This window comes from Peromyscus californicus, unplaced genomic scaffold (genome assembly GCF_007827085.1).
Source record: "Peromyscus californicus insignis strain IS unplaced genomic scaffold, ASM782708v3 Scaffold_24__1_contigs__length_46423439, whole genome shotgun sequence".
NCBI lineage: Eukaryota > Metazoa > Chordata > Mammalia > Rodentia > Cricetidae > Peromyscus > Peromyscus californicus.
The window spans coordinates 44,220,194-44,246,947 of record NW_026294535.1 but is presented as its reverse complement, the minus strand read 5'-3'; the positions used below and the strand labels follow the sequence as shown (position 1 = coordinate 44,246,947).

The window sequence follows — 26,754 nt, the reverse complement described above, 5'->3', positions numbered from 1 at the left end:
TGAGACCGCTGAGGTCCTTGCTGAGGGTAGAGGAAACACAGAACAGGTATTATAAACACCAGTTAAGGCCACAAGACCCATTACAGAAATGAGACTGGTCATCACTGTGAAGGCTTCTGTCCTGTTTTGTTAAGAAGAATACATCTTCAGAAACTCACAGCTGGTCAAAGTGCAGAGAAAAAAAAAAAAGTGTCTCGGCCATAAATGAGACATCTATATCAGACCTTTCTCCAAGGATCAGGAAATATCTTAGAAGAGGAGGCTGGAAGACTTGGTGAGATCCCGGACAAAACAGGGACATCTGGACATGACAGGATATCTGCACTCATGAACTTACAGTGTCTGTGGATGCTTGAACCAGTCAGGCGCAAATTCAAGGCAGTCAGCATTGCAGCCTGGAGCCATGGAGGGGTTCACCAGCCCCGACTCCTAGTGGAGGAGTTGTTGATCCTAGATGGCTGCTGAGGGAGAAAGTAATGTTCTTTAAGGGTGTGGTTCTTAAAGATGGCAGGTTGACTGCATGCATATGGGCAGCACTGACTGGATTCAGTGAGTTATTAAAAACAAAAGCAAAAGCCAGGGAGCAGGAGAGAGATGCCTTAGCAGCTAAGAGTGCTTACTGCCCTCTAGAAGACCTGGGTTCGATTCCCAGCACCCACGCGGCAGTTCACAACTGTCTAACTCCAGTTCCAGGGGACCTGATGCCCTCTTCTGACTTCTGCAGGCACCAGGCGTGTTCACTCACACAAAAATAAAAACATATTTTTTAAAAGGGACATGAAGTTTGGAGGAGGGCCAGGAGGTGGGGAGTGGATCTGGGAGGAGTTAGGGGGGACAGGGTGAGGTGTGGCTACGATCAAAACACATAGGTGCCTGTATGACATTCTCAAAGAACCAAAAATATTACTTAAAAAAGGATAGCAGCCAGGTGTGGTGGTGCACATGTTTAATCCTAGCACGTTGGAGGCAGAGAGGCAGGCTTTTGAACTCTGTGAATTCAAAGCCAGCTTGGTCTACATAATGAATTCTAAGACAGCCAGAGCTACATAGTGAGACCCTGTTTCAAAGAAAACTACAAAAGAAGAAAGTGTATTTTCCGTTGTACATAGGATAGTGAGGTGGAATTATGACATTGTTGTCTTCATTTAGAAATCAGGTATGAAATGAGGTGCGATTGGGTGTCAAGTTGACAAAGAATGAAGTTTTGGTGATTAATCTTTCGGGTTGCCAACTTGATCAGATCTGGAATCAACTAAGAAAAATACCTCTGGGTAGGTTTGTAAGAGTATTTCCTGGAAGGATTAGCTGAAGGAGGATGCCCCTTCCCCAGAGTAGGTGGCACCGTCTGGTGGAGGCCTAGACACAAAGTCTGAGGGAGAAGCAGTTGATTTTTTTTTTTTTTTTGCAAGCCCACCTTAGACTCTCACCAGTGAGCATGTCGCCTGTGTTGACATCCTTCATTAACATTGGAACTCTGCTCTCTTGGCCAACATAGACTGAAAACCAGAGACTCCCCTGGAATCCTTGAGGCCTTTCAGGACAGCCGGGACTGTTGAGGTGCAGGGTTCTAAGCCTCTCTAGTGTGGAGACAGTCATCACAGACCATCAGTGCGTGTTGTGTAAGTCAATCTCCACATCCCCTTTGTAACATATGTTTTTATTCTATCAATTCTTTTCCTCTAGAGAACCTGAGTGCATGTGTGTAAATGTATGTTGATCGCATTCCCTCCACTCAAATCTCTTATCCCTCCCCCACTCCCACAGAACCTCCTTTCCCTGACAAGCTCCTGCTTCCACTGTCACACCTTTTTTTGGGTGAGGGACTCTCAGAGTATCATTAGGGTTCCTTGCATGAGCATGGGTAGGGAGCTGTTGACTGCAGCATGTGCATCTGATTCAGCGGCTACATCAGCTGTTGCATTTTCTTATCTGTTTTCACACTAAGACTGAAAATTCAACAGAGAATAGACTGAGGTTTTATTTGTTTGTTTTCGGTTCTTTAGAGCTGGGTCTTGATTTGTAGCCCTGGTTATCTTTCAACTTGATGTACTCCTCCTGCCTTGGCCTGTCCAGCACAGGGATTGTAGATAAGATGCCACCACACCTGACTGACTCAAAGGGACTGTTTCGTTGATGGTTGTGTGTCAGTACCTCCCAGTTTCTGACTGTCTGATTCAGAGTAAATGTTGAATTAATGCTGGTTGAATGAAAATAATGTTTGACCTGACTCTTAATTAAGTATAATTTCCTTTTTCTTTCCTTCCTTCCTTCCTTCCTTCCTTCCTTCCTTCCTTCCTTCCTTCCCTCCCTCCCTCCCTCCCTCCCTCCCTCCCTCCCCTCTCTCTCTCTCTCTCTCTCTCTCTCTCTCTCTCTCTCTCTCTCTCTCTCTATGTATCCCTGGCTATCCTAGATCTCACTCTGTAGACCAGGCTGGCCTCGAACTCACAGAGATCCGCTTGCCTCTGTCTCCCGAGTGCTGGGATTAAAGGTGTGCACCATCACTGCCTGGTTGTAAGTATTATTTTCTAAATAGATAAAGGCTGGGAAAAAAGGAAGAAGTAGTGAGAGAAACATATGCAGAGGTAATGCAAACCTGTATTTCTGGACACAGCAGCCAGTCCTTGGTTCCAGTCACTCCGGAGGATGAGAATCATTTGAGCCCAAGTGTTCAAGGCCAACCTGGGCAACACAGTGACATCATTGAAAACCAGAAAAACCTGTCTTTTCTGGCACACTGGGAACTTCTTGCTAAGATTAAAGAGTAAGTTATAAGAAAGAACACGGCACAGCCAGGTGTGTTGGTGCACACCTTTGATACTAGCACTCAGGAGACAGAGGCAGGCAAATCTCCGTGAGCTTAAAGCTAGCCTGATCTGCATAGTGAGTTCCCAGACAGCCAGGGCTATATAGTGAGATCCTGTCTCCAAAAAAAAAAAAAAATAAATAAAGAGAGATAGAATGAACTAAGAGAGGGAGGTTAGGGGCCAGGAATGGGGGGGTCTTTATGATGAACTAAGAAATATGAATTGTGTAGGGTCCTCTCTTGCAGGCATTGTGGGGGAGGCCTCCTCAGGTCTTTGCACCTCCACAGTTATCTTTGATCTCTATTCATAGGGATTATATTGTTTAGCCAACACTTATAGACTGACAAAAAATGGTCAGCAGTTCTCCAGAACTCCATACAGAAACAGGCAACTCTAAACATTAATCTTTTCCTTTATTTATTGTTTTTGTAGTTGGCCTATAAAGCAATGGGCTACTGCATGGCGTTTTCATTTTGATACACACATATCATTATACTTTGTTATTTGTCCCCTGCCGCCCCGCTTTTTACCACCCTTTGCTGGTCCTCTTTCTCCCTGGAAAGTTTTTGCTTTCTTGTTACATGTATTTCATTATCTTTTTTGAGACAGAGTCTCCTGTAACCTCAAACTTTCTATGTAGTCATTGAGGGTGACTTCAAATGTCTGATCCTCCTGCCTCTACCTCCAGAGTGCTGGGATCACGACTTGTGCCACCACACTTGGTTTGTAAGATGCTGAGCATCTAACTCAAGGCCTGATGCAGACACTCTACCAACAGAGATACATCCCAGCCCACGAAATCAATTTCAACAGCCATGCAGATTGGTCTATATTTACAAATTGCTTTGCATGCAATATCTCACACAAACTATTGGATCTTCTAATTGATTTCCCCACAAACAAACCCCTGTTTAATCTACCCTCAACTGCCACTGTAAGATCTTTAAAACTTTGTTTTACCTTTATTTTATGTGTATAATAGCTGTTTTGTCTGCATGTATGTCTGTGAACCGTGTGATGCAGTGCCCTCAGAGACCAGAAGAGGCCGTCAGATCTGATCCCCTGGGACTGGGTTACAAATGGTTGTGGGCTGACGTGTGGGTGCTGGGAATTGAATCTGGATCCACTGGAAGAACAAGCAGTACTCTTAACTGCTGAGCCACCTCTCCAATCTCCCCTCCATGCTTTTGTTCTTTTCTTTTTTCTTTCTTTCTTTCTTTTTTTTTTTTTTGAGGCAAAGCTAGGAGTTTTTCTTTGTAGTATATGTAACTTTTTTTCTTCCCTCTTAGATAGCATCTTGTATAGCCTAGGATGGCCCAAAACTTGACATATGGTTAGTGCTCTGGCCTCCACCTTCCTGATACTGGGATCATGGGCATGTGCCACACACCTGGCAATGGGCATATAACTTTTGCTAAGATATCTGTCACTGTATTGTACTCCACTGCATTCTCTCTGTTTTTTCTTACTGGCAATCAAGCCCAGGGCTGGTGAAGAGCTCTTCCTTGTAACAAAAATTGCTAAACGGTCTTATAACAAAAAACCCGCCGGGCGGTGGTGGCGCACGCCTTTAATCCCAGCACTCGGGAGGCAGAGCCAGGCGGATCTCTGTGAGTTCGAGGCCAGCCTGGGCTACCAAGTGAGTTCCAGGAAAAGGCGCAAAGCTACACAGAGAAACCCTGTCTCGAAAAACCAAAAAAAAAAAAAAAAAAAAAAAAAAAAAAAAAAAAAAAAAACCCAGAGCCAGATATTGGTGTAAATGCTGAAAGATCAGAGAGACAAAGGAACAAGCCACCTCTTACCTCCAGGACTCCTCAGCCTGAAAAAGCCTCTAGTTCCTGTCTCCTCATGCCTTATATTGTAGCTTAAGTTTTCCTGCCTGGCCCACTGTCAGGACAAATCTCTCTCACCTGCCAGTCCCACAGCCCCTCAGACCCAACCAAGTAAACACAGAGACTTATATTGCTTACAAACTGTATGGCTGTGGCAGATTTCTTGCTAACTGTTCTTACAGCTTAAATTAATCCATTTCCATTCATCTATACCTTGCCACATGGCTCGTGGCTTACCGGCATCTTCACATGCTGTTTGTCATCGTGGTGGCTGGCAGTGTCTCTCTGACTCAGCCTTCCACTTCCCAGCTTTATTCTCTTCCTTGTCCCGCCTACACTTCCTGCCTAGCCAATGGCCAATCAGTGTTTTATTTATTGACTAATTAGCAACACATTTGCCATACAGAACATCCCACAGCACTTCCCCCCCCCCCTTTTTTTTTTCCAGAAAGGAAGGTTTTAACCTTAACAAAGTAAAATTACATATAATTTGGGAATTTGGGCGTAGCTTCTCTTACTACTTCCTGCTGGAGGGGGGCGCTGTATCTTATGGGGAAACAAAGAAAATTTTAAGATTATGGAATTATGGAATAGTCCATGAGGCTGTATCGTCTGAGCCAGTTGCCTTGAAACCATTCTGGATGTTGGATCATCTGGGCCATGGGGTCATCGGAGACCTTTCAGGGGGTCTTGGCTGGTCAAACCTGATGTATCTTAATCTGGAACAAATCCATAGCCTCTGGCTTTCTGTGGGAACAAAAGCAGAGTCTCCTTTCCAAAGCAACATATCCTTATATTCAAATTTTGAAGTCAAGGTATCTTTAAAATATACATTTTGGCATAACTCAACAGCTTTTACAATCAAATGTTTTTCTGCAGTTAAAAGTCCCAAAGATAACACAATGCAGATTCTCTGTGTAATATCCATTTTTACATGGCTTATTTTTTATACTACCTTTACTGTCTCTTTAAAGACTTTATTTTTTAAAACTATGTATTTGTTTCTATAACTCTATATATCATCTTTTTTGTCTCTTTCAAGCCTACATATCTTTTATACACATTGTAAACTATTGCATCTGAATCTGTCTTATTGTGAATCTATTGCCTTAAACTGCAGCAGCTGTGGCTGCTGGCTCCACCCACCTCAGCTTCCCAACATGGCGGTGTTACCTTTTCCACCAGCTCTGGGAGCTATCATGGGTCTAAATCCACCATGCAGCTTAATGTGCCACTTGCAGAGGCCTCATTCCCGCCATACTGCAGGTCGAGCGCACACGCTAGGAACCCACAAGTAGCTCAAACTGGCAGCTGCCGCTCATTTGAGAGAGACAATTGGGAACTGTTTTTAGCTCCGTTTTAGAATCTTTTTTTTCAGGTTTTAGGTGGAAACTCTTGCCCCACGTTGGGCGCCATTTTGTAGCTTAAGTTTTCCTGCCTGGCCCACAGTCAGTACAAATCTCTCTCACCTGCCAGTCCCATAGCCACTCAGACCCAACCAAGTAAACACAGAGACTTATATTGGTTACAAACTGTATGGCCGTGGCAGGCTTCTTGCTAACTGTTCTTACAGCTTAAATTAATCCATTTCCATTCATCTATACCTTGCCACATGGCTCGTGGCTTACCGGCATCTTCACATGCTGTTTGTCATCGTGGCGGCTGGCAGTGTCTCTCTGACTCAGCCTTCCACTTCCCAGCTTTATTCTCCTCCTTGTCCCGCCTACACTTCCTGCCTAGCCAATGGCCAATCAGTGTTTAATTTATTGACTAATTAGCAACACATTTGCCATACAGAACATCCCACAGCATTATATACCTTTCTCCGCCCAGACTTCACTTCCTGGGATTAAAAGTGTGTGTGCTTCCCAGTACTGGGATTAAAGGTGTGTGCCACCACTGCCTGGCTCTGTTTCTCTCATAGACTGAGTCAATCTCATGTAGTCCAGGGTGGTTTTGAACTCACAGAGATCCAGACAGATCTCTGCCTCCCAAGTGCTAGGATTAAAGGTGTGTGCCACCACTGCCTGACTTCTATGTTTAATCTAGTGGCTTGTTCTGTCTTCTGATCTTCAGACAAATTTTATTAGGGTACACAATATATCACATTTCCCCTTTTTTTGTCTAAAATAATAAAAGGTTATAACTAATATAAGAAAAATTATATACAATAAGTATATACAATATATACAGTCAAGAATTACATTAACAATGTACAGTCCATAAACATTTGACAAATTCAGAGAAAATACTCCATTATCTATCCTATTTTGGTGAGTTCAAAATGTTGTACCTAATTTACTTTCTATCCTAACTTGTATTACCAACTGAAAACTTCCTTTTGATGTCTTTCAAACTTATACACTCTATACCTCTTTAGTAAGTTTCTTTTCTGAATTTGTTAACAAGGAAAACTATAACCATAACTATCTAGTCTTCAACTCCATCAGAGACCTGAGAATGAAATAATATTTACTGAGTAAGCAGAAGTATAAACAAATGACTTCCAAAAAATGTGAGAAATGACAGAAACAGCTGTCTGCCTGGACAGTCACCAAAGGTTTCTCTGCAACATTGGGACATCCATCTTTGGCTTACAGGCCAAGACTATCTGACAGACTCCTCTGTGAAGCAGGATTTTCTTTTCTTTTCTTTTTTCTTTTTTTGGTTTTTCGAGACAGGGTTTCTCTGTGTAGCTTTGCGCCTTTCCTGGAACTCACTCTGTAGACCAGGCTGGCCTCAAACTCACAGAGATCCACCTGCCTCTGCCTCCCCAGTGCTGGGATTAAAGGTGTGTGCCACCACCGCAGGTGAAGCAGGGTTTCCTTAAGGGCCTTCCTACCTTGTCTTAGCAAGGTTCGGCAGTCCTTTCTTTTGTGTCCTGCTTGTCCATTTGGATAGCATACTGTCAGTAGTTGAGGCAAGGGCATTTTCTTACCCAGTGGCTACCTTTTGTCACAAAGAAAGCAAACTCCATATGGGGTTTCTTTGATGCCCATCATCTTCTCTGAAGTAGATTGGTGCTGCCAGGAGCAGACATGTCTCATTTTCATTTAAAAAAAGAACCTCTGTTAATAAAACATCTTAAATGCCATATTCTGTAGATCTCTGAAGTGTTTGAAGATAACCTGTCTATCTAAAATATATCTCTGTTTGACCTTGAAAACATATTTTACCTGACTACAAGTTTGATTGTAATAAGTGACTATTAACCTGCATTTCTTTATATCCTAATTAATTGGTAATAATAACTTTCAAGAACTAGAAATTTGCATTACATTGTTAAATGAACTGTATAGGTACAATACCTTGAATGAGATTAGAAATACACGTACAGTATTTTCTAACAAAATCAATCTCAAATTTGTATCAATACACATAATTTGTATACAATATATAAAAATCCAATCCAATGTAAAATATCTAAAACTAGTAGTTGCTTTTAAAAAGTAGATTCAGCCGGGTGGTGGTGGTTGTGGCGGTGGCGGCGGTGGTGGTGGTGGTGGTGGCGGCGGCGGGGGGCGGCGGCGGGGGCGGCGGTGGCGGTGGCGCACACCTTTAATCCCAGCACTCAGGAGGCAGAGCCAGGTGGATCTCTGTGAGTTCGAGGCCAGCCTGGGCTACTAAGTGAGTTCCAGGAAAGGCGCAAAGCTACACAGAGAAACCCTGTCTCGAAAAACAAACAAACAAACAAAAAACAAAAAAAGTAGATTCAGTAATCTATCTTTTTATCTTATCATATCCATATCCTCCCTTTTTTCTTTTCAGAGTAGATTCAGTAATCTATCTCTTTATCCTATCATTTTTATATCTTTTTTTTCAGATTCAATAATCTACCAATTATCTATATCTTCTTTTTTTCTTTTTTCTCTTTTTTTTCAAACAAGAACCCTGAATCTAATTTCTTTTGTTTAGCTTTTTTTTCCTGACCATTATCAATTAACAACTTGTAACAAACCATTCTAAACAAAGACAAACATCCATAATCTATTTTTTGGGAATGTGAGTGTAGTTTTCTAGGCTACTTCCTGCTGATTGAGTGCACTGGTAGTCTTATGGACACACAAAGAAAATTTAGGATTATGGTCAAGTCCTGACTGGAGTAGTCTGTGAAGCTGGATCATCTCAGCTAGCCATCTTGATATTGTCCTGAGCAGTTTGTAGTCCAAAGGCGATCTTTGAGTAGTATTTGTCAGCTTAGTGGTATTATTATTGTCCATGTGGAATTGTCATTGTGGGGCCCCATCATCTTTTCAAAGACTTCGTAGGTTGCCATTAGGTGTGGTCATCATTCATTGCCTATTTTGTGGGACTTTTTTTTCTGTATGATTTGTCCTTTTTCTTCAGATGTCTCATTTGTCCAGTGTTCTTCAGATTCCTTAGCCTGCCAGGCAGTGGTGATGCATGCCTTTAATCCCAGCACTCAGGAGGCAGAGCCAGGCAGATCTCTGTGAGTTCGAGGCCAGCCTCATCTACAGAGTGAGATCCAGGACAGGCACCAAAACTACACAGAGAAAACCTGTCTCAAAAAACAACAACAAAACAAAAACAAAAACATCTGTTTTTTTTTTTAGCCTTCATTGTCCTGAATGACAAAAACAAAACCCTTCCCCAACCCTAACTTTGGGGAGGTTCCCTTTTGGCAAGTTATATCTGATTAAATGAAAAGCATCTGTTAGTAGTATAAGTTAATTTAAATTTAATAGTCACGTTGGTTGATGAACTTTCATCTCTTCTAATTTAGAGGTCTCATTTGTTCAGATCAAACCTTTATCAATTTTGATGGTTTCCATAGCTTTTCTTCTCTTGTGGAAACAAAAGCAAAACCTTTTCCCCAATATAATACGTATCCTGGTTTCCATTCTGAGGTCAACACATCTTTAAAGTATACAGGCTGATTTAATTTGGTAGTTTTTTCTATTATCCAGTGTCTCTCTGCAGCTGTTGTTCCTTTCTCATTAGCATTGAGAAAATTCAGAGTTAATAGAGCATTGTGTAATCTATTTCTGGGGGTTTTCGGTACCCCTTTCTGTTTATTTAGCATATCTTTTAGAGTTCAATTTGATCTTTCTATGACTGCTTGGTCTGTAGGATTATGTGGCATACCTCTGATCTTTCAGCATTTACATCAATATCTGGTACAAGTTTTTTATTATAAGACCACTTAGCAATTTGTGATATACATCCTCTACGCCACATCCAAATCCATTTGCATGACAAAATTTATTCTCTTTCTATTCAAGGACATTCCCTCAAAATGTGGTTCTACCTGGTGACCCTTATGGTCCTTTACCAACTTCTGCGTTGGTACCGTGAGAGGCAGGTGGTGAGCCATCTCCAAGACAAGCATGTCTTCATCACGGGCTGTGACTCGGGCTTTGGGAACCTGCTGGCCAGACAGCTGGACAGGAGAGGCATGAGGGTGCTGGCTGCATGTCTGACGGAAAATGGAGCTGAGGAGCTGAGGAGCAAGACATCAGACAGGCTGGAGACAGTGATCCTCGATGTCACCAAGACAGAGAGTATTGTGGCAGCCACTCAGTGGGTGAAGGAGCGTGTTGGGAACAAAGGTACAAAGAAATACTTCCACTATTAATTTGAATACTCAAAATTGGACTGTCATTTTTCTTTCTCTCTTTTTAAATATTCAATATAGTGGTATTTATCTATTTTTCATTTTAAAATTCATTCTTTGATAATTTCATGCAGCACATATTTTTTTTTTTTTGGTATTCTTTTCTGTCCCCCAACTCCTCCCAGCCCCTCCTCCAACCCAATTTCATGTTCTTTCTCTTAAAAATAAAAACAAAAAGCCGGGCATGGTGGCGCACGCCTTTAATCCCAGCACTCAGGAGGTAAAGGCGGATGGATCTCTGTGAGTTCAAGGCCAGCCTGGTCTACAAAGTGCATTCCAGGACAGCCAGGCCTGTTACATAGAGAAACCCTGTCTCTATGGGGGAAAAAAAAACAAAGCAAGCAAACAAGCGAAAAAACCCACTACCAGGAGTCTGATTTGTGCTGCCTGACTACTCCTGAGCGTGGCCGGCCCTAGAATGTGCTGATATATCTAGTGTCATCATCCCCTGAAGAAAACCGATTTTCCCTCACAGAGCACTTGCCATTGTTGACAGCTTCTTGGTTGTGGTAGGACTCTGGGCCCACTTCCCCTCCGCTGTGCAGGGACTTTGTCCAGCTTGAGCGTGTGAAGGTTTTGTGCAAGCTGTCGCAATCTCTGCCTTAAAAAAGCTATTTATTAAAAAGTTATTAGTTTTTTAGAGTTGCACAGTATGTTTTGATCATGTTTGTGCCTCTCCCAACTCTTTCCTACCAACCCAACTTTGTGTCTCCTTCTCCTTCCACTGTCCATATATTTTTGGACGTGTAGCCTTCCACTAGAGCGTGGTTAATTTACCAGGGGCTACACTCCCAGCAGCTACCGATTGCCGATAACTCCTCTGCCATGGGTGGGTCTTGGTGCCCACCTCTTCTCTCCGTGTAGGAATTTTGTCTGGTTGAACTTGCACAGATCTTGAGTGTGTTGTCACAACAGCTGTAAGTTCCTATGGGCAGCTTTCCTTTTGTGTCCTGAATGTGCCGTTTCTGTGTAATCGCCCACTGCCGCTGGTTCTGACATCCTTTTTGCCCCTCTTCTCTGATTCCTGAACCTTGGGCACGGGAGTACGACACAGAGGTCTCACTTACGTCTGGGCATTTAAGTCTGTACTTTGATCAGTTATTGGGTCTCTGTGTTAATCACCATCCACGACAAAGGAAAGCTCCTCTGATGAGGGCTGAGAGATGCATTCATCTAAGGGTATGACGATAACTCAGGATTTAGCACTGTGCCTACTCATCAGGATAATAGTAGGAGGTTCTCCCCGAGGGCCCCGACAGTGGTGCCAGGTAAGGGATTATTCATCTTGTGGTGTGGACTTTAAGCCCAAGAAGAAAGCAGTTGGCTACTCCGGTGACGCTCGTGACACTATTGCGCTAGTGAGCGTGTCTTGCCAGGCTAGTCACTTGTCACAGTTCACAGCATTCACGGCTGGGTAAGACTGATGACTCGTTTCCTCTTACAGCACAGCACTTTACAACTATGAAAAAGAGCCAGTAGTAATGAATCTTCTAGGTCAGGACCAGCTTGATTTCTCCATGCCCTATGACTCAAGAATGTTTTCATCAACAGAGACTTACTGTCAAGTGAGAATTTCTAGATCCATCTGGCCTACTCACCCTAAATCAAGGTGCCATGACCTTTTGTCGTGTTTCATTTCCTTGGAAACATTTGCATGTTACACAGAAATGTTACGTGAAAAATGAACTCCATGTATTTATAGACAAACTTTAAAATTTTTTTCTAAAGACTTTATTTTATGGGTTATGGGTGTTTTGCCTCCATGAATGTCTTCTGTGTACCACTTGTGTGCCTGGTGCCCATGAAAGCTAGAAGGAGGTATTGGATACCCTGAGACTAGAGTAGGAGAGTTGTAAGCATCTGTGGGTGCTGGGAATTGAACCCAGATCCTCTGGAAGAGCAGCCAGTGATCTTAACTCCTGAGCCATCTCTCCAGCCCCAAGAAATAATTCTTTACGTTCAGGAGAGTTTTAGATTTAATTTCTTCTGTGAAACCCATGCTGTGACTATAAGCAACCATACTTGACTTCCCTGACCAAAGTTTTTGTTCCACATTCTCCACTACTAAACTTTATAATACGCATGGTTTTCACTTTAGTTCTTACAGAAAGTTTGTTCATCTAACTTATCAAATTAGATTTTTTTTCCTTTAGAATACGTGATTTGCTATTATTGCATGGGGCATGCACGTGCCGTGGTGTGCACGTGGGGATCAGAGAACTACGTCATGGAGTTTATGCTCTCCTTCCCTCTTTGCCTGGGTCCAGGGATCAAACTCAGGCCATCTCAGGCCTGGCAACCACTCTTCCTGCTGAGCCATCCCATCAGTCCAAGATGGTTCTTGTGGTGTTATTATTATCTTTTTTTTGGAAATAGTCTCACTACGTAGCCTTGACTAGCTGGGAACTCCTATGTAGACCAGGCTGGCCTTGAACTAGCAGCAATTCTCCTGCCTCTGCCTCCCGAATGCTTGGATAACAGGCATGTGCGTCTATGCCTATGGCCTGTTCCATCATTCTTTCTTGAGAATCTTCCATCTAAAATGACTTTCTTCTGACTGAATACGTTTCTTAGGATTTAAAGTCCAGAAGGTATTGTGGAAACCTGCCACCTCTAGAATTACTAAAGTTAAAGTTCACAGGCTGACAAATTCCCTTAAAAATCAAAACCAGAAATCCTCGTTCTATTTATTTTCTCTAGATTATTGCACTCCTTAGCATTTGGTCTGACCTTTTTTTTTTTTTTTAAAAAGATTTATTTATTTATTACACATACAGTGTTCTGTCTACAAACCAGAAGAGGGCGCCAGATCTCACTACAGATGGCTGTGAGCCACCATGTGGTTGCTGGGAATTGAACTCAGGACCTCTGGAAGAGCAGCCAGTGCTCTTAACCTCTGAGCCACCTCTCCAGCCCTGGTCTGACTTTTAATAATTTTTTATTGATAGGATCGAGTGGTGGTGTACACCTTTAATCCCAGCATTTGGGAGGCAGAGGCAGGTGGAGAAGTGAGTCTATATAGTGAGTTTCAGGATAGCCAGGGCCACATAGAGAGAACCTGTCTCAAACACACACACACACACACACACACACACACACACACACACACACACACACACACACCCCAGAAACAAAACAAAACAATCCAACAACACCAACTAACAAAACAAAACAACAACAAAAATAAACCTGTCTTAGGGTTACTATTGCTGTGCGACACTATGACCAGAGCAGCTTGGGGAGAAAAGGGTTCATTTGACTTATGCTTAACTATCACTGTTCAGCATCAAAGGGAGACAGGACAGGGACTCAAACAGAGCAGGATCCTGGAGGCACAAGCTGATGCAGAGGCCATGAAGGGGTGCCGCTTACTGGCTTGTTCATTATGACTTGCTCAGCCTGCTTTCTGATAGAACCCAGACCACCAGTTTAGGAATGGCACCATCCACCATGATTGACAGCTGGGCCCTCCCCCAACAATCCCTAATTAAGAAAATGCTCCACGGCTGCAGCCTATGAAGACATTTTCTCAATTGAGGCTCCTTTCTTTGACATAACCCAAGCTTGTATCATGTTGACATAAAACCAGGCAGCACAAAACCCCCAAACCAAAAGCCCCTGTACTGATATATTTAAGATATGTATTTCCAGACATGGTGGTTTACAGTTGTAATCCCAGTACTTGGGAGGTGGAAGGAGGAGGATCGTTAGTTATAGGTCAGCCTAGGCTATGGAAGGAGATCTCATCTCAATTATTTATTTATTTATTTATTTATTTATTTATTTATTTATTTATTTAGTTTTTCGAGACAGGCTTTCTCTGTGTAGCTTTGCACCTTTCCTGGAACTCACTCTGTAGCCCAGGCTGGCCTTGAACTCACAGAGATCCGCCTGGCTCTGCCTCCCGAGTGCTGGGATTAAAGGCGTGCGCCACCACCGCCGCCGGGCTTTCAACTTTTTTTTTTCTCTCTAGCATTTTTAGTTGTTTATTAGCAGGAAAACTGGCCAACCTAAGTCATGGTTATTTTCATCAGAAATCCAAGCCTTGATTTACATTCTGTTGTTTCAGGACTCTGGGGTTTGGTTAATAACGCAGGTGTTTTCCCACCGTTTGCTTACATGGAGTGGCTGAAACCCGAGGACTACATGGGTGCCTTTCGAGTGAACCTGTTTGGTTTGATCCAGGTGACTCTGAGCATGCTTCCCCTGGTGAGGAAGGCTCGGGGCAGGATCGTCAATGTCTCCAGTGTTTTGGGAAGAATTGCCTTTTGTTCGGGATTCTACAGTTGCTCCAAGTATGGGGTTGAAGCGTTTTCAGATGTACTAAGGTAACTGACTCCATAAAGATAAAAACCAAAAGTCCCAAAATGCGTCACTGCCGCGGACACTGTGCTTTGAGCTTTTGCAGGCTGTCTGTTCCGTCTCTCCACACATCTGTTGTACTGTCTGACACAGGATCTCACTCTGTGACCCAGTCTAGCCTGGGTCTCTCTCTATAGGTCTTGTTGGCCTCAAGCTTAGACTCTCCTCCTGTCCTGGCTTCCTGCATGCTGAGATTACAGACATGAGCCACCTAAAATCCTTTGTTGGTTGTTTTGAAACAGGGTCGTAGGTAGCCCAGGCTGACCTCTGCCTTGCTTTCAGGTAGCTGAGGCTGGCCTTGAACTCCTGAGCATCCTAGTCCAACTTTCCCAGGGCTGGGGTTACAGGTGTGTGCTATCAGCTATCTAAAAACCAATCAACCAATCAATCAACCTTTTTCTTCAGACAGGATCTCACTATGTACCCCTGGCAGGCCCCCTAACTCAAAGAGATCTGTCTGCCTTGCCTCCCAAGTGCTTGGATTAAAAGCATGCATTACCACACTGGTCTGGTTCAAAAATCCCATACGTGGGTATTATTACTAATTCATGGAAACTGAGACCCAAACTTAAGTTTTTTTTTTTTTCCAAAACTCAGCTGTCAGTCAAGGTTTGGCAGAATGGTGTTCTAACCCAAAGTCCTTATCTTCTGCTGCTACATCACAGTTAGTTCTCAAGATTCATCCCTTACAAGATTCCTCTTCTGCAGGGAGGATGACTTTTGCTTTTCTGCCTGGAAGACAGTCTGTGTCTTCGGGAACTGCAGAGAGAAGGTTAAATATTTGCCTATGTCATATGTAATAATAGACAGAGCCACTGTCTAGACCTAAGACCGACTCTCCTCTAGTCAAGCAAGTACCGTGGACGTAGGAACATGTGTAGTCAGCCCACCACCTGGTACAACATGTTTTTGTACAAACTCCCTTTACCAGGACTTGATCTTGGGAAAAGAGGCTTGGATATGATCTTGTAGTAATCATTAGCTTCCCATGGCTCCTATAATACATTATCACAAGGAATTTAAAGTTTGTGGTGTTTTAAAACAACACAGTTATCCCCTCAGAGTTCTTCAGAGTCAAAAATCTGGTGAGGTTGTTGCCAGAGCCTCGTTGTGTCTGAAGGCTCCAGTGGAGAGTCTGTCGCTTGCCTCGTCTAGGCTGCTCACCATCTTCCTTCTCTGGATGTGGGCCCTTTACTCACTGTGAAATTTTTGAGGTGAGGAACTCAGTATTAACATGCTCAGTTCATGCATATAAAACACCTAGCGGCTGGGCGGTGGTGGCACACGCCTTTAATCCCAGCACTCGGGAGGCAGAGGCAGGCAAGTTCAAGGCCAGCCTGGTCTACAGAGCGAGAGCCAGGACAGGCACCAACACTACACAGAGAAACCCTGTCTCGGAAAACAAAACAACAAAACAAAACAACCACCTAGCACAGCACCATCACAATCAATGCTATTTTCTTCGTTACTGGTCTTCTGTTCCCCTTCTGGGTACTTAACGCTTTTATTTTATGTGTATGAGTGCACATCTGCATGTGGGTGCCTGCGCTGTGTCCACTGTTTGCGTACAAGTGTTTCTCTGAATGTAGATGTGTGTACCATGTCCATCTCTGGTGCTTGTAGAGGTCAGAAGACTGTGTCAGATGCCCTGGGACCTACCTGAGTTATGGCCGGTTGTAAGGCGCCATATGGGTGCTGGTAAACAAACCTTTGTCGTCTGGAAGAGCAGCCTGTGCTCTTGTTAAAAGAGCCGCGTAGGGGTTGGTGAGACAGCTACAGTGGGCGAAGGCATGTGCTGCTGAGCGGAGAGCCATCCTGAACACCTGCGTGCAGGGGGGAGAGGAGCTGAGATCCATCCTGAACACCTGCGTTGGGGGGGGGGGGGCCTGAGATCCATCCTGAACATCTGTGTGCAGGGGGGAGAGGAGCTGAGATCCATCCTGAACATCTGTGTGCAGGGGGGAGAGGAGCTGAGATCCATCCTGAACACCTGCGTGCAGGGGGGGAGAGGAGCTGAGAGCCATCCTGAACACCTACGTGCGGGGGGTGGGGGGCGCTGAGAGCCATCCTGAACACCTACGTGTGGGAGGGGGGCTGAGAGCCATCCTGAACACCTGCGTGCAGGGGGGAGAGGAGCGGAGATCCATCCTGAACACCTACGTGCAGGGGGTGGGGGGTGCTGAGAGCCATCCTGAACACCTGCGTGCGGGGGGGGGGGGGGGGGAGCTGAGATCCATCCTGAACACCTGCGTGCAGGGGGGAGAGGAGCTGAGATCCATCCTGAACACCTGCGTGCAGGGGGGAGAGGAGCTGAGAGCCATCCTGAACACCTGTGTGTGGGGGGGGGGGGCTGAGAGCCATCCTGAACACCTGCGTTGGGGGGGGGGAGCTGAGATCCATCCTGAACACCTGTGTGCAGGGGGGAGAGGAGCTGAGATCCATCCTGAACACCTGTGTGCAGGGGGGAGAGGACTGATTCCTCCCAGTCGGACTCTGATCACCTACAGGTACGATGTGTAAACACACACACACACACACACACACACACCTGCCAGTTGGACTCTGACCTCCAACAGATACGATGTGGTAAACACCCACCCACACACACCCACCCACACACACCTGCCAGTTGGACTCTCACCTCCAACAGATATGATGTGGTAAACACACACACACACATATACATACACACAGAGTAAAATAAAATTCAAATAAAGCAAAAGAACGGTTCAGATGATCAGATTAATGGTTATGGGGTAATATAATATGTTGGTGTAATCATGTTCCAATTATTGAATGTTTAAATGTTTATTATTTTTCCTATTTCTCTGTCCTTTATTTTATGCTTTTGAGACAGAGTCTCACTATGTAGCCATGGCTGGCCTGGAACTCACTCTGTAGACCAGACTGGCCTCAGATCACAGAGATCCACCTGCCTCTGCCCCCTAAGTGCTGGGATAAAGGTGTACCACTCCACTTGGCACTCTGTCCTTAAGAATTTGCAGTAAAGCTATTGTTATAAGTGTGTGTGTGTGTGTGTGTGTGTGTGTGTGAGAGAGAGAGAGAGAGAGAGAGAGAGAGAGAGAGAGAGAGAAAGAGAGAGAGAGACAGAGACAGAGACAGAGACAGAGACAGAGACAGAGAGAGACAGAGAGTCTTACTTTGGGTTTTTATTGCTGTAAAGAGACACCAGGACAACAGCAACTCTTACAAAGAAGACATTTAATTGAGAGTGGCTCACTTACAGTTTCAGAGGTTCAGTCCATTTATGAGCAATGATGGGGGTGCATGGTGGCCTTCAGGCAGATGTGGTGCTGGAGCTGAGTCCTATATCTTGACTCAGAGGCAACAGGAAGTCGACTGTCACACTGAGTAAAGAAAAAGACCTCACAGCCTGTCCCCACAATGACACACTTTCAACAGAAGGTGTGGCCCAGATTAAAGGTGTACCCTCCATCCTCAAGATCTGGATTAAAGGCGTGTGTCATCCATCCATCCATCCATCCATCCATCCATCCATCCATCCATCCTCCTCCAACAAGGCCACACCTCCTAATACAGCCACTCTCTATGAGATTATGGGGTTATGGGAGTCAATTACATTCAAACTAACACACACACACGCACACACACACACACACACACACACACACACACACACACACACAGAGAGAGAGAGAGAGAGAGAGAGAGAGAGAGAGAGAGAGAGAGAGAACTGAAAATAGTGATTATTTTCATCAAAGGAGGTAATTTAAGTACTTTCATTTCAGGTGTGAGATTCAAGATTTTGGGGTGAAAGTCAGCATAATTGAACCTGGGAGCTTCAAAACTGTAATGACCAATGCAGACTTAATCCTTGAGAGAAGCAAGAAAGTCTGGGAAGCAGTCCCCGAGCATGTCAAGGAAGCCTACGGACAGCAGTTTTTTGATGATTGTAAGTTACTCTGTGTGTATGTAGGTCTGTGTGTGTGTGTGTGTATGTGTGTGTGTGTGTACATGTGGAGAGCAGAGGTGGACTTTGGGTGTCATCTCTCACTCCCCCACCTTAGTTTTTGAGACAAGGTCTCTGAATGAACTTGGTGACTGGCAGTCTAGAAAGTCCCGGGAACTGTATTTCCATCCTACCACGCTGGGATTACAGACATGGCCTGGCTTTTTATGTGGGTTCTGGGGGTTTGAATGGCAAGCATTGTAGACGGACATTTCCTGTCCCAACTGCCCAGTCCCAAATACCCAAATAACGGACACAGAGGCTGAATATGAATTACAAATGCTTGGCTGATAGCTCAGGCTTGTTACTAGCTAACTTACATTTAAATTAACCCATATGTCTGTTTATGCTTTGCCACATGGCTGGTGGCTTGTTACCTCGTTTTCTACATGTCCTGCTTGCTCAGCGTCCGGCTGGCATTCTGCCTGACTGTGCTCTTCTCCTTCCCATCATCCTTAGTTTGGTTGCCCCACCTATACTTCCTGTCCGGCCAATCAGTGTTTTATTAAAACCAATTTGAGTGACAAATCTTTACAGTGTAAGAGAGGACTATTCCACAGCAGAGCACTTTACCTGCAGTGTGGCTAGCCCCAGAGTCTTCCTTTTGGTAGAGAGTATAGAGGTGGTGTGTGTGCTTGTGTAAGAAAAAGAAAACACAGGTGACTTCTAAGAGCACTCTCTCTGGCATGCACCACATGCTATGACAATACACACAACACACAACGATGAATAAAATGCATGATTCTATTTATATAAAATGCCCAGGCAAATCCATGGAGACAGATAGATTAGATGTTGCCTTGGTTTAGGTAGACTGGAGAGAAAAAAGTGGCTTTCAGGATTATGTGTTTATGTGTGTGTAAATGTATGTATATGTATTGTGGCTTATGTTTTAAGTGTGTGTTCATATATATGTGTGTATATGTATGTGTTTGTATGTGTGTGTGTGTGTGTGTGTGTGTGTGTATGTGAGAGTATATACGTATGTGTGTATATGTGTGTGTGGTGTCATGTGGTGATGGATCCCAGGGCCACACGTGTTCTAGGCAAGAACTCTACCACTGAGCCACCTTCCCATCCTACAGGGTTTATTTTAAGAATGTAGAAAATGGTCTAAAGTTCAAATGCGGTGATGGTTCTACAACTCTAAACCCACTAAAAACCTATAGTTTGTACATTTTAACTGGCTGGATTTTTATGATATGTAAGTTATAACTCAGCTAAAATGCACAAATTTATAAGTGAGGGCCAGCAATATAGCTTAGCTGGTAACAGTGTTGGCTACTTAAGCCCAATTACCTATGTTCAATCTTCAGAACCCATATAAAGGTGTAGAATGGAACCAACCCCCCAAGGCTGCCCCCCGACCCCCACACATGGGATGTATCATGTGCAGACATATATAAATATACACACAATAAATAAATGAATAATAAAATTTTCAGTAGAAAAGAAAATCTATGTACTTATGCTAAACCAGTCATGGAGTAGAGTTTTAAAAATAAAATTTACTGCTGGGCAGTGGTGGTGCATACTTTAATCCCAGCACCTGGGTGGCAGAGGCAGGCACATGTCTGTGAGTTGGAGGCCAGCCTGCTCTACAGAGGGAGTTCCAGGACAGCCAGGGCAGTTACACAGAAAAACCCCGTCTTGAAAATAAAAAAAATAAAATTTACTAAGGCTGGATGTGTTGATACACACCTTTAATCCCAGCACATGGGAGGCAGAGACAGGCGGATTTCTGTGAGTTTGAGGCCAGCCTGGTCTACAGAGCGAGATCCAGGACAGTCAGGGCTACACAGAGAGACCCTGACTCACAAGCAAACAAACCCAATTCCTAGAATTAAATAAAAGCAAAGGTTTGGTGTTTATGCGTGTGGCTAGTGATTACCATATCAGGACACACAGGTCTGATCTGGAATCCTGGTCCTCACGTAAGTTAACCCTAGTTAGCCTTCCGTGACCACACGCAACGAAATCTTCAAATGATCCAGAGGAGAGACTGCTGACCTCCTAACTGTTTTCCTTCAGTTTGCAGCAACTCCACACAAAAATTCGGGATGTGCAGCGCCGACCTGAGCCCGGTCACCGACTGCATGGAGCACGCGCTGACCTCCAGGCACCCACGCACCCGATACTCCGTGGGCTGGGATGCCCAGCTTATCTTCATACCTCTCTCTTACTTGCCTAGGTCACTGACGGACTACATATTCAGATCTAGGTGCAAGCCAGCTCAAGCGGTCTGAAGGTTCCCGGTTCAGTGGCTCTTGGAGTGAAGAAACCATTTGTGTCTCTGTGGGTGTTAGTTCGAACCCAAGCTATCCGTGCTAACAAGCTTTCTTGCCTAAACCATTTATCCGGCTATTTCTTTTCTTTTCCTCTCCACCCCCACAGACACCGGGTCTCACTCTACAACCCTGGCTGGCCTCGAACTCATAGAGATCTGTCTGTCTCACTCTTAGTCAAGATGTCCACATTACAAATATACCAGATTTACTACTATTTTAATCATTTTCTTGAGAATATTTCCATAGTGTGTCATTCTTTCTCGTCCAATTAAACAGAGCCATATAAGAACATTTAACCTGTTTTTTCTTGTGTACTTATGTATGTTTGTGTGTGGGTATGCGTGTGAGTGTGCAGGTGTCCCAGGAGGTCAAAGGTGACAGAATATAGACGGTTGTGAGCCTCCCTGTGTGGGGGCTGGGAACCGAACCTGGGTCCTTAGCAAGAGCATCGGCTGCTTTTAACAACTGAGCCATCTCTCCAGCCCCCAACTGAGACTCTTTTTGCTTGTTTATTTGTTTTGTTTTTGTTTTTTCAAGACAGGGTTTCTGTGTGTAACAGCCCTGGCTGACTGTCCTGGAGCTCACTTTGTAGACCGTACTGGCCTGGAATTCACAGAGATCTACCTGCCCCTGCCTCCTGAGTGCTGGGATTAACAGCATGCGATACCACATCCAGCCTGTTTTTTAATTAATTAATTAATTTATTTATTTATTTTTATTATTTTTAATGATTTATTTTTATTTTATGTGCATGTATGAATGCAGGCCAGAAGAGGGCACCAGATCTCATTACAGATGGTTGTCAGCCACCATGTGGTTGCTGGGAATTGAACTCAGGACCTCTGGAAGAGCAGTCAGTGCTCTTAACCTCTGAGCCATCTCTCCAGCCCCTGATTTAACTTTTTTATTAAATGTTGTCATGGCTCTGAAGTCCAACCTAGACCATTCTGGAGTGAACCTTAGACCTCGTCCATCCTAAGGACTTTAAAACTAATATAGACTCACAAAAATAGAAAGTGCTTAGTACTGACTTTGATGATGAGCAAAATTTCCCCTAAAATAAATATCATGAGGTTTTGTGGAAAGAGCTTGGAGAAAGAATAAATCAATGTAAACATACACAATACTCACGAATAGGGGTCTCAGGATCAAAAAGCAACACATAGCATCATTTTTCCCCAAAAATAATTTATAAATTCAGTGTGATTACAGTCCAATCAAAAGTCCAGCAGCATTTTATTTTCAAATGGAGAATTTGACTTTAAAATTTAATGCAAGAGCAAAAAGGCAGGAGAAGCCAAGAGAATTTTGACGAGTAAGTGGGGGAGACTCACTTTCCTGAACGTTGAGACCTAGCATGCAGTTTGCTTATGCTTATTACGCCCCATTAACTCAGAGACGGAAGGCAAGACTGGACAAGATGCGCAGACCGAGAGAAGAGCTCTGGGTGGAAGCTTGATGCCGCAGAGAAGCTTTATGAGAAGTGGGGAAATGGAGAGAGGGCAAGTTCTTTCTTTCAGAGAACAGCAACTTTGGATGTTGGCTGCCTGTCATGCACAGAAGCCACGCCCAGCGGAGCAATTGTGAAAAGCAAACATTTCAAACCTTCAGAACAGTCCTTTAGGGAATGGAGGAGTGATGTCACTGGAGATGGAAGTGAGGTGACATATTTCCTACGCTATGTGCTAAGTACATAAGGGTGGGGGCCAACTAAACATTACATAGTGTTTGACACAAATGTTTCCTTTTTTTTAGTTCCTCATTATTAGTAGTATTTTGGGTTTATTTGGGGGGGATGTTTTTTTTTTGTTTGTTTATTTGTTTTTTTCCTGAGACAGGGTTTCTCTGTGTAACAGCCCTGGTACTCACTCTGTAGACCAGGCTGGCCTCCAACTCACAGAGATCCTCCTGTTTCTGTCTCCTGAGTCCTGGGATTAAGGGCGTGTGCCGCCATCGCCCGGTTTTAGTTTATGATGAATGTTTGTGTGTGTGCTCATGTACAGACGCATGCCATAATACTTGTATCCGGGTCATCAGAGGGTAATTTTTAGAAGTGGGTTCTCTCCTTCCAGCATTCATTCTGATGTTCAAACTCAAGCCATCAGGCTTTCATGGCAAGTGCTGTTAGTTACTGAGCCATCTGGTCAACCTTCAAATAGTAATAAAATAAAACATAGAGGCTATTTGGAACTCTTCCAAATCTTGGGAGTTATTTCTCATTTTCCTTGGTAACTCTTAATAAATCTATATTTGCATTGCTCAGCACACACACACACACACACACACACACACACACACGCAAGTGTGCACACGTGCACACACACTTTACAGAAAGGTTAGCTTCTGCAATATTATACTACAAGAACTACCTTGGTGTGTTCCTAGTACCTCGCTTAGTGTAAATAGTATTTGTTGAATATAATAAGCCACATACGATATATATTATAGTTATGTAGTTATTTTGTGTGTGGGTGGGTGGGTGCATGTGCCATGGCTTGCATGTGTCGGCAAGAGGACACCTTGTAGAAGTTGGTCTTCTCCTTCCACTATGTGAATGCCAGAGATCGAACTAAGATTATCAGGCTTGGTAGCTAATGTCCTTACCTGCCAAGCCATCTCACTGGCACCATATAATATATGTATTTATAAATATATATGTTTATATATATTTACATGTGTATGTGTGTGTGTGTACACACACACACACACACACACATATATATATATAAAATAGCATATTTTTGTTGTTTGTTTATTTTTTGAGACACAGTTTCTCTGTGTAGTCCTGGTTATCCTGGATCTCACTCTGTAGACCAGGCTGGCCTCGAACTCACTGAGATCCGCCTGACTCTGCCTCCTGAGTGCCACCACTGCCTGGTTAAAATAGAGTACTTTTATTTATTCTTCCCCCCAACTTCATGTCTCCTTTTTTTCATAAGCCCCTGGGTCTAATTAGGACTGTCTGTGTGTGCAAGGGTGTGACATCATCTGCTGGAGCATGAACAACCTACTAGTGGCCACATCCCTAACTAAAAATTACTTTCTCATGCTGGAGAGATGGCTCAGCGGTTAAGACCCCTGGCTGCTCTTCCAGAGGACCCAGGTTCAATTCCCAGGATCCACATGGCAGCTCACAACTGTCTGTAATTCAAGTTCCAATGGATCCGACTCCCTCGCAAAGATATACAGGTCAAACACCAATGCATATAAAAAAAAAATTAAAATAAATTTAAAAAAAGATTTGTTTAAAAAAAAAAATTACTTTTCCTCTTCCAGCCACAGTCAGTTGCCAATAGCTCCTCAGCTAGGGTTGGGGCCTCATGAGCCCCGCCCCCATGCATGCTCCTCAGCTAGGGGTGGGGCCTCATGAGCCACGCCCACATGCATGCTCCTCAGTTAGGGGTGGGGCCTCATGAGCCACGCCCCCATGCATGCTGGAATTTTGACATCTTGATCTTGTGCAGGGAACCACAGCCGCTGAGAGTCAATAAATGCAACGGTTGTGCCATGTCCAGAAAATAACACTTTACAGCTCTCGTTCCCAGCTCTTATGTTCTTTCTGCCTCTTCTTCTGCAATGTCCCAAGCCATGGTGGCATCTAGTTATGGTAGGCAGCCAAGAGCAACCACAACGGCCTGTGTTGTTTTGAGGGCCTCTGCAGCCACTCCAATCAATGACTTGCAGGGAGGCATTCCGTGGCACTAAGATTTTGGTTTTTTTGGGGGGGGCAGGGTCTTACTATGTAGTAATGCATGTGTGTTTGTACATGTGTTAGGATAATCATTTGCTGAAAACAACAAACATAGATTGAAAGCAACCTTATAAAATGAGTGTACACCCTACATGGGTGTTGCTTATGTTAGCACTGGTTCGTTATTGACACAGCCATATCTGAATGGAATGACAGAAATCATAAAACTAACACAGCTGCTTGACAAAGATCCAGCAGAGCTGAGCCACATGATGGCTGCCATGCCACCTTTGGTTTTCATCTCCACCTGTTACATACTTGGGGCATTTTTAATATTTGTACAATTTGGGGATGTTGGATTGATAAAAAAAATTCCTTGTAAATCGTTTATGTCTTCTCCCAGGAATGCTGCTTCTAAGCTTACCCAGGAAAGTCCTGAACATACTACCCCACCCCACTTTGAGGGAGATATCCTTATCTACTTGAAGGTCTTTCTTACGCCTTGGAGGTTGTGACACATAAAAAAGAAGCCAGAAGTCTCTTCATGAGGCTATGAGACATTCTTGAAACATCTGTCCCTGTACTTACACTAGAACAAGATATTCAAAACAAAGTAAATTAAAAAGGTCAACAAGATTTGGTAGGCTAGAGGAGTTGGCCACAGCTCAGATTACAAGCCTCTTCCCACTGTACACTCAGACAATTACGTGACATACAACCCTACCCCACATAGAAACATATTGATAAGCAAAGTACAGAGTGGAAAGGTGATAAAATTATGAGGTGTCAGGACCTCCCTCTCTTAGAAGTTAGCTCATGCAGAGCCACTATAATGTCATGTGGCCAAAAAACAACAGAATGCCAAGATTAGACATATAGACAAATTCTATAAGGATATAATATAAACATCGATTGCATTATGCCAAAATTTGAATAATAACTACAACAGTTTTGGCCTAAAGATTTTTCCTGGGCACTCTGACCAGTAAGAGTTAATAATACACTGCCTGAGACATGGCAAAATGCCCAGGGTGACTTGAAGATTTTGTGTAGCTGGAGTTTTCCTATCTGGCCCACAGTCAGGACAAATCTCTATCACCTGCCAGTCCCACAGCCATCAGACCCAACCAAGTAAACACAGAGACTTATATTGGTTACAAACTGTATGGCCGTGGCAGGCTTCTTGCTAACTGTTCTTAGAGCTTAAATCAATCTATTTCCATTCATCTATACCTTGCCACATGGCTCGTGGCTTACCGGCATCTTCACATGCTGTTTCTCATCATGGCGGCTGGCAGTGTCTCTCTGACTCAGCCTTCCACTTCCCAGCTTTATTCTCCTCCTTGTCCCGCCTATACTTCCTGCCTAGCCAATGGCCAATCAGTGTTTTATTTATTGACCAGTCAGAGCAACACATTTGCCATACAGAACATCCCACAGCAATTTTGTTTTGGTTCAATGTCCCTAAAGCAACCAAAACAACCAGCCTCAGCACAGGTGGTCATATGCCTCTAGATTCTCAAAAATTGGGTTATGGGTTTATGAGTAAGAATGATAACTCTGTTTATTAATGATGTCAAAACTTGAGGGAAATGATTGAAAATGATAACTCTGTTCTGTCATAGTTTATTAATGATGACTAAAAGATGAGCAAAAGGAAGTGAAACACATGTCCAAAACCAAAAATGATATGATCTATGTTTTAAAACATCATAAATGTATTCCTGCTAACTAAATTCTGTATTAATAAAAAAAACACTCTGGCTGCTAGTCAGTCAGGCTGCAAGATTCTCCCGACCACCATGGCCTGGCTCACTTCCATCTCCCGACTCCTTACACCCAATGCAGGACCCATCCACCACCAGGGAATGGCTCCCGGCACATTATTTGGGTCAGAGCCAGAGATTTCATCCCTTGTTAAACACCATTAATGATTCCTGCAAAATTTCCCTCATTCCTTTCCCGTGTGACGCTTTCTGTGCTGCTCAGTAAGAGAGAGTGAAGCCTTTTGTCAGAGGTGCCTCATGGGCACAGAGACAAATTCACAGGACAGCCTTCAGGCAGGCACATATTCAAACTCAAGCAGCAGAAGGAAGACACAGGGAGAGTGGAGGAGAGAACTCACATCTGGGGTTGCTCTTGGCCAAATGA

The 26,754-nt window shown here is 43.8% G+C and overlaps 1 protein-coding gene across 1 annotated transcript; it reads left to right on the top strand.

Moving 5' to 3' along the window:
* Nucleotides 1-9,834: 9,834 nt before the first annotated feature.
* Nucleotides 9,835-21,180, top strand: LOC128120037 (17-beta-hydroxysteroid dehydrogenase type 6-like). Its single transcript, XM_052753790.1, has 4 exons — nt 9,835-10,206; nt 14,341-14,599; nt 18,404-18,567; nt 20,656-21,180. Exons 1-4 carry the CDS (start codon nt 9,894-9,896, stop codon nt 20,868-20,870), a joined length of 951 nt encoding a protein of 316 aa, XP_052609750.1. The 5' UTR covers nt 9,835-9,893; the 3' UTR covers nt 20,871-21,180.
* Nucleotides 21,181-26,754: the final 5,574 nt, after the last annotated feature.